General features: G+C 31.8%; 1 protein-coding gene across 1 annotated transcript in view; it reads right to left on the reverse strand.

The window, feature by feature from the left end:
- Positions 1-8,962, reverse strand: part of LOC106685169 (uncharacterized) — a 14,647-nt gene extending 5,685 nt beyond the window's left edge. Inside the window, exons 1-2 of the mRNA XM_014427719.2 lie at positions 8,886-8,962; positions 51-182 (exon numbers count right to left, since the gene is read on the reverse strand). Of these exons, the coding sequence (XP_014283205.1) occupies positions 51-182; positions 8,886-8,925 (172 nt within the window). The 5' untranslated portion in view covers positions 8,926-8,962. The remainder of the gene's footprint in view (positions 1-50; positions 183-8,885) is intronic.
- Positions 8,963-9,521: the final 559 nt, after the last annotated feature.

Here is a 9,521-nt window from a genome sequence, read left to right on the forward strand (position 1 = left end):
TATTATGTTAATTCTTTAAAATTAAATAAATAAATGTATTAATCACATACGATCTTTTGAATAGTGCGTAACACATCGATCTTTGTTGGGTGGGCAGGGAAGTAGAGTATCCTCCAGACAGGGTTCAGGCGTCTTCTTTATGCACTGATAGCATGAAAGATTTCCTTCTCCAACCGCACTGGCTGAAAATCAGAGAAATTCATGAATCTTTACCATTACAAATATTCTCTAAAACATAACATTTACCAAATGAGTAAACATTTATTTTATTTTTGTATTACTATAAAAGTTGAGATATGATAGTAATAATTAAGCATATTTAGATTTCCAAAAGAAAGAAATAATCCAGAATTTTAACGAATTCATTTATAGATATATTGCTGCTTTGCTTGAGTAGTGGCACATCTTAAAGTTTTTTTTATTTTATTCAAAATTAATCATATACCCCTAGCCTGCAATTACTTTCTTTGCTGAGGTCGACCTACAAACTTTCCCAAAGTAATTAGAGTTGTTATACATTAGCTTTAGGCTACGGTACAATCTATGAAATATCTCAAATATAAAATTTTAATAAAAATTCGTAAAATGTGGCACTATTCAAGCAAAGCAGCCATATGTAATATAAATAAAAAAATCTTCAGAGGGAGTAAACATCTTTATTAAATCAATATTCACATAAATCATTTTTCAAAGAACTGAATGTCATGAATTTTATCAACATTACCATCTTTTGCAACAAATTTCTCTTACCAACTTGCTTTGTCCTAGGTAAACATCTAATCATGATGTTGTGTCCTTTTAGATATTTATATAAATTTAAGAATCCAAAATGTTTTTGCTTATTATTGCAGAAAGTCTTACCATTATCCTGTTAACTGTCGCACATTTTCAATAATAATAAATACAAAAATATGAGAGGTGATGAAGAGGTTTGCTATGAGAGCATCATAGAATACTAAAATACTAACCACCTCTTCTACGATGGTTACCTTCTTTAATTTATTTTTAACAAACATTCTGAGATTATTAAAATGGAAAACAGTTAGTTCTAATACAAAGAAAAGAATCTAAAAAAAGTTATTTTTTATTCGTTTCCCCCATTATTTTTAGGGATAAGTATTTGACGAATAATTGCGCTCATTGAATCTTACTTTTTTTACCGAAGAATTAACGTATATCCATCTTATCCCTACAAAGGTGTGGTTGTGATCTTGCGATCCGTGAAGATGTAAACTCAACAATGTTACCTTACTAATTATACCATGTTTCCAGAAAGGAATCATCTATCAAATAAGTTCACTATTGTCTTCATTTTTTTTTTTTTTTACTTGGGTCCCAAAAGTCTAGGGGGAGCCGCAGCTTGTCAGGAAAGTCCAAAAGGAAGGATTGTCTTTTTTGTGTGTTATGATCTCCTCTTGTGAGATTGTGACATGTCGTACATCGACCAACCTACTCGCTGTAATTGTCTGTTTGAAAAGTCAGATAAGTAAGGCTACCCTTCTCTTCCCGTTTTAAGCTTATATCTCAAAAGTGATGTAGGACCGTTACTCCCCGAGGGTCTTAGCGGGGCGGGTCTGACGGGGAAGGATGGCCTTTTTTTAGTGTTATGATCTCTACTATTTTGAGATTATGACATGTACATAATCTGATAATTTGTTAATAAAAAAACTGAAAACAACATACATTAAACGACAGTACTGTAATGTGGAACAGCTCAAGAAAATAAAACACAAGTGTATTTTGTATAGTGGAAAATATTTTTAAAAAACTTTAGAAAATAAAATTATATTGAAAAACTTTCCTAGTGCCTTTTGTACCTTCTTTATTAGTGATTCGTGTGATTTATATATACTTGATTGCCACTATATAACATTTAATAATATTAGCTGATGATATGTTTTGTTCTAACCTAATCTATTTTCCCATGTCCCACAATGAATATTGATAATCACGGTTTCGCCATCTATAATATCCATAAATAAAATTGATCAGCAGTCGAATTTTAATTATGTTGCTAATATATCACCATTTAACAAGGAGGATGCTAATTGCGATCTTCATAGAGAAGTATTTTCAAAGTTAAGTGAACAGAGGACAGACCACATGTAAATTACGTATATATTTTCCCTAATATGGATTTTTAATTTATATCCAGCACTATGGTACTAGGTGATAGTGTGTTCTTTTTTCTATAACCTCCTCTATTTTCACATGTCCTAATATTGAACATGATTTCAAACAGTTAAACCATATACATACAATCTTTATAAATCAGATTCACTAGCAGTCATATTTAAATAAATGTTGCTAATATATTCCAATTTAAAGAGGAAAATAGAAACAGCGATCTTGGTTAAATGTGAAAAACGATCTCAGCGTTTATCAGAAGAGGGTATAAATAGCTACTGCTGGGAAACGGGAGAAAACCCGGATTTCCTTTGATCGCATTTTTCCGACCGGATCATTTCCGGACCCGAAGCAATTTCTTCTCAGACCAGCGGTACTTCTGAGAACCGACTTGTATCTTTTCTGAAAATACTACGTTATTTTTTAGTTGACACTTTGTCATTTAGTTACTAACAATGTAAAATAAAGAAATTTTGTTTAATTTAAACTTTTTATTCTTCTAGTCTTACTCGTCGATAAACGGTAAATTTAAGATAACCATTTCCATTACATGATTATTTTAATTGCAAGTAAATAGTTCATCTGGTTATTGCGGAATGGGTGAAAAATCAAAGATAATAATAAAATTAAATTTAAAAAAAGGATTATTGTCTGAAAATATTCGCCTGGGATAGTGGGTAAATCTCTTTATAATTCCTTGGCAATTGCACAAAATTATTTTCTGTTTCAGTGGAAGCCCTCCAGAGCCCACCCAGCTTTATAAAATGGGTACCCTTAATTAGGTAAACATCAGGGCCCTGTTTCATAATAAAGTACAAACTAGTACTATTAGTCTTGTAGATTTATCTTAATACAATTACAGAGACTTGTACAATAGTAACTTGTACTGTAGTATTTTTTAATTTTTGTAATATCACTAATAGTCATCCCTATCATGAAAAAAATAAGTTTTAGTATTATTCCCACACTAGTTTCTACACTTGTACTTTTAACTAATTCTATTAGCTTTAATTATGAAACAGGGCCCTGGTGGTCGTGCGTGATTCTGACCAAATCACCTCCTTGCCCAACCATTGGTATAGTAACAGCACTTCGTTACAAATGAATGTATCACTAAACCTTCATGGGGTTAAAATTTAATTTTTTTTAAACATTTATAATTGAATATTTAAAAACCCCATGAAGGCCAAATTAGACGAAGTCAAATGTAATTATCATCTTTCTAAATACCAATCGTGAACTCTCTAAAGTCCGTTTTTGGATATGACGATGCAGGAGAGGGGTTAGAGACACCCCCAGGATCTCGGCGCTGAGAGTCATAGAAAAATCAAATTAATGACCGCTACATTTCAGACCAAATTATGGTTTCAGGGTGTCCTCTAACTCCCCCTTTCACTTGTGAAGTGAAGTATAGCTCCCAAACCTTAACGAGCCTGGGAGGCACAGCAATAATTTTTTTTTATCCCCCTACTTAGCCATTTCAGACATACGGGGTGCGGCAGCAGTGGGGTCGACTTTTTATATTAATAGCTGTTGAATATTATTGATAATAATAGCAATTGTTAACACCCAGGGCCCGCAATATCGTATCGGCCAGGACCTGCAACACTGTATCGCGCCGCATCACAATATTGCATGGAGATCCCGTTGATGCGTCTTGGCACTTTTTTGAAAGACACTACAATGTACACAGAAATCCAGAACTACCAAACATCAAGCGTCATTAACTGCCGAATTATTTTAATTTAATATGTTTTTCTTGTTTAAAAAAAACCTCAGTAGTTGCTAAAAAAGTAACAACAACGTTATCACTTTTAATGATTCCTCATAACAATATTTGCTAAATCATTGTCGGTACAGTTTTCTTATTGTTGAATTTGTGAACAATGTAAATCCACAAATAATTTACCTGAATACTGATTACACAAAATACATCTATTTTTGTAATTCAAAACCTTCTGAAAATATTTTATTTACTATATATTATTTACAAGAGAATATCAATGAAACTTATAAACAAAGTTTTAAAAATGTCAACTTTTCCCATCATATTCAATGTGCCCAATTTTTGAAAAGTTTTATCATTAAAATCCTTTGGAATCACTCAAACACTTATCATTATATAATTCATAGCCAAAAGGACAAGTTTTAATACAATTTAAATTTCTCACAGAAGATCTAAATGTTGATACCCGTTCGAAGGCTCTCCTATTTCGTTCCTCTCAGCGCAAGTTTCAGTGTTTGTATGCTAATAGTTCAAGTTGGTGACAGCTGGTAAATGTGGATAGAAAGCAGTTTGAATCTAGAAACAATCATCCAATGACTGGGAAAAATTAGCTGAAGAGCCCAAAATAGTAGCACATATGAATATATAAATTATTAACCTAATAATAACTATAAATTTAGTAATTTATTTAAAGTTTAATCATAAATTATAATAAAGCCCCGCTAAATAATTAAAAAACTAATTAATTTTCTGCGTTGATTTGAGGGAAGGGATGTTCTCAAACACTTGAGAATCTCATTAGCAGGCTTAGGAACAGGCCTTAATCAGTTTACGCAAATTGCATAAGGTAACAAAACTGCATTAACCTCATTTACAAAGGATCTCATTAAAGCTCATTTCGATTATTTAACTCAATACTCTTCGGCTAACGAAATTATTTCTTGTGGTCTTGATTATTCTTAAAGAACTATTAATTACTGATCTTCTCGATATATCTTTAAAATATTATGAATAATAATTATATTAGGGAAAAATATTAGTCTTGGTTTTAGGTCATTTAATACTGAAGTTCTTGTGAATAGCTTCCCCTCAACCCGTTTTTTCTGTCCATCTTGACCGCAACCCCATGCAATGCAGAAAAAAAAGTCTTATTTTAAATTGAAAATAGCGGTACAAGCTTGATAAACTTTCTATCCTCAAGGGTATTACCTCAAAATACTGTGCAGTTAAAAGAACCATTGAAGCGCATAACAAACGATGTGAGGTTCTCAGATCTTTTAGGCAGAAAATCCTATGACCTATATACTGAGAAATTTAAACATTTTAATAAAATTCAACGAAAATGCTTGATATATAAAATTTCCGAATAAATATAATATTATTAGTATACAAATTATTTATAATGTTTGTAACTATATTTGCTCTTGCCACCTACAACTAGAGTTTTTTTTTTATGTTCTGAGATAAATTTATATTGAATTCTTAGTCAATATCCAAACTTAAGTAATTGTTCTTAAGATAATTTTTGTTGATATTATTCCAATATTCAACATTTTAACATTATTTTATTTAAATTAATAATATTTTTAAAAAATGTAGGCTAAGTAGTCTAAACTAGCTTTCTCGTCATTTCTATTGGATAGATGTTATGTTTCAAGTTGGGCAATTGTGGCGTAAAACATGGCAACTGACAAACTGAAAACATGTGAGAAATCGATTATTAAATTTGAGGATAATATTTGGCACTCAGCTCTAATACAAATCACAACATTATATTATTTTATTGTTAATTATTTTGAGCGTAGTGGAAAACAAAACTTTTACTAGCTGATGCTCACGTTTTTTTTTAATGTATACAATAACAAATAATTGAGGAGGGGTACTTGCAGAAACCACGTTTTACAATATTTGAGCCACTCAGCCGTACTGACATTTAGAGTGATTTGAAGTTGTTATCGTGAAAATGTGTTTTAACGTGGCAGTATCTTCACCGCCGCTACATGTACTGCCAACCATCACGCTAACATAGGGTGACACTGCTACCCTGGACAGTAGATACTGTCATGACACACCCAGTGGTAGTAAAATATGGTAACTGAAGCAGAATTGTATTCTGTGGAATACAACTAAAGATTGTGAAGCTCTTGTTGACTGAAAATATTGGAATTAATTTTTTTATTATTAAGAAACAGACTGCGACGCGCGGCCATTTATGTCAGTTGCCTTTAACTACCTATCATATACCACAACTTAATAAAATTATTATTATTTTAAAAAAATGTCTAACACTTTCTTTTAAAAGCCTGTATAATCAGCTTTAAGAAATATGATATTACCAAAAACTTCCATTCACTATAATTGTCAGAATATTTTACGACCGAATACCAAAATTATAAAAGCTAGAGATCTGGAACTTGAAGATACTCATGCCGAGGGTATGCACCATACATGCGGACATCAAGAGCAAAAATTCAAATTGGGGATTAGAATCTCAAGAACTGTGATGAATGGTACGTACCTTGGTAGTATAATTACATGTGAGAACCAAAGAACAGAAGAATATACAGGACGTGTAACTACAAAAAATCTGTGTCAGTTCAGTAAGCAGAAGCTGTTGAGCTGCAGAAAGCTACAAATGATCTTTAGAACTGCTGTGATTTAAGAATGCGTGACATTTAAATAAGACAACCAAAGGATCCTTGAGGTATAGGAAGGGAAAATCTTTGGTAAAATTTATAGGATATAACGACAAACTTAGAATTGAGGAATCTACGTAGTGAAGTAGATATGAGAGTCATTCACCTTAGTATACTACAATAGTAAGGGCTTGTGGAGAGGATGGATTCAAGAAGAATCACGATAAAACTGCTTTATGGTAAACTAAGCGATGGAAAAATGAGAGAAAAGCTCCATCTTAGATTAGGAACATTTCTACAACAACTAATTATTGAAGAATCTAAAATTCCCAATAGTTTTAATCGGATTTCCCTTCTTACCTGAGGTCTGTGAAAATATCTTCCTGAAAAATCTCCTTTTCTTGCACATGTTTGGAAAACTGAATTCTCTCAACAGTGAGTATAAGCAATTTTAAATATAATAACCTCTCTGAATAATACTTTATCATAACTTCCGGAGATTGAAGCTGGTTCTCAAAACTCAAATTTCCTAATTTTGGGGGTTTTAAAATTTTTAGAAGGGAGGGGATGACATCTCCTTCCTATTCCTCTATCACGATTTACATGTCTTAGATTGCTGGACGATGTAGAAGGGGACCTAGAATTTACAGATGTGAACCGCTAGAGGCAAATGTAAGTAAGTGAAAGCGGACAGAGGCAAGTGTAAGAAGGCATAAACAGAGACCATGCTTCTTCGAGGACTGTAGAGCCCTGAAATATATTGTACTTTATTATGTACCTATATTTCAAGGTCAATGATTTTTCGTTTGAAAATTAAATCTACTTCTTGTTTTTAGAATATGATAAAATTTATACTGGTCCATTTCTATACAAAACCCTAACTTTCTTACAACTTGGAGCTGCTTATATTTATTTTATTTTCAAAGAAACAAAACCGTCACTACTTCCTACATATTCTTCATTTAATCTTCCGTACTACGTTTCAGACATCCTTCTTCTGTTCCAATCTACAAATTATTATATTAGAAAAACTCAGATCTTATGAACATTTACATTAAATTACAAATTATTATAATGCTCAATTAAGCATATTGTATATTTAATATTGATAACAATCATTACATAAATTTGATAAAAGCCAATGATCTTTACATTTCTATGTAACTATTTTAATTATCCTATGTTTTACGTTTTAATCCTTTAAGGGATTTAGATTTGATTAGATAGTAGACGGATATCTGAAACGTTGTCCGGAAGATAAAATAAAGAGAAAGGAAGTAGTGAGGTTTCCCCCCTTGAAAACTAAACAAATATTGCAAAGTATTTTGAACCCTTAGACGCAGATTAAATGATGAAAATAAATAAAATAGTTTTCTCAAAAATTTTGAAAATTGGAGCTACTATCTTCCTGATTCTTGCTGGATCTCTCAATTAATGATTATATTAATATAAAACAACAAATGCATTAATTCAGAAAATGCAGTTGTTCTTTTACATCAAGAATAGTGAGAAAACCCTATGAACGTCAAAAATAATTTAAAAAACCTAAAATAAAGCCATTTGATTTCATAACTCTATGTGATATGTTAGAAAAATTTGAAAATATGTTGTTTTAATCATAACATATTAGTTATGCTTATAGTTTTAAAAATATTCTTTTAGAAGTTCAATATACAAGTTATAAATACGGGATCAAGGTTCTATATATTCAACAGTAGACAACAAAACATCTGACTAAGCAGTCAGGAAGTTTTTCTCTCATATCTTCTCCTGGCTTGACCTTAAACCCCAGAAGTTTGCTCAACAACTGAGTTCTTGTTTTTTATTTCCAAAGCCTGGCCCTTGTGAGCCTTTTTTATTTAGAAATAATTTTTTAATATAATAATAATTTGATGAACAGATTATTTTTAGTTCATTGATGAGCTATACATTGTTGATGGACATTAATTACATTGATGAGCTATGAATTATTCACTGATTTTGAACATATTATAAACTATTAATAATTAAGAGGTTAAAAACAAAATCAAATCATGATACGAAAAATAAAATAAATAGATAATAAAGTAAAAATTAAAACTTCATAATGTTCAAACCTAGGTGTACATAAATATTTAGTCATATAATATTGAAGCCATTATTTTTCTTCATGCAATTGAAAGAGATAATTTACTTTTTCTATTACTGTCAGGTTTTAATTCATATTTCCTTAATTCTTGGATTGATGAATACTTTCGGAGCTCTGATCTCTTTAAAAAAAAAAATCTCGACGTTGGCGTTACACACGCCATAAGTTAGCCATTAATATATAACGCAAGTTATATATCCCTATTATATTATTCAAATAGGACTGAAAACCCCGAGGGTAGGCGGCGCAGAGGATTTAGAAGGCTTACCGGAGAAGAAGACGACGACCACCGAGAGGAAGACAATCATGGCTGGTCCATCGCCTGAGTACGATTGCCACCACACATGGGCTTGGAGACTGCGCAGATCTTCCTACGCGAAATTCAATAGCTCAACAGCTGGTCGGCCCGGGCTCCGATTCCAATAACTCTAATATTTCTAGTAATTTATCGGTCTATATCTTCAACTAAGCATCTTCTCTTAAACACTCCTAAGTTCATATAATCTATCTGAGAACGTAGAACAGAACTAGAATAGTATGCTAAAAAAACTTTTTTCGAGGTCTTGTCGTTTTTTTAACGTCTACACTTGTTAAGCTTTATTCTCTTTATAAATGAAATCATATAGTTGTACTCCTGAGATTAAAGAACTCAAAGATGTTTGAGAAAAAAAGGGGGGGAGTTACAACTAGCAATAGTTCGGTCCGTTGTGACGAAGGATGACTTGGTCAAACTTATCATATTGGAGAAGATGGTCGGGGGAGAGGGGGGCGGTTAGCAAAGAAACAACAAAAATAAACAAACGAAATTATTTATGCCAACGTTTCGACCTGATTTTCAGGTCTTCATCAGGGCTATAAAAACAAAAAGACAACAACCATCATTTAGAGAGAAAATAAATATAAA

This window comes from Halyomorpha halys, unplaced genomic scaffold, assembly GCF_000696795.3.
Source record: "Halyomorpha halys isolate HHAL.00 unplaced genomic scaffold, Hhal_1.1 Scaffold664.1, whole genome shotgun sequence".
Classification (NCBI taxonomy): Eukaryota; Metazoa; Arthropoda; class Insecta; order Hemiptera; family Pentatomidae; genus Halyomorpha; species Halyomorpha halys.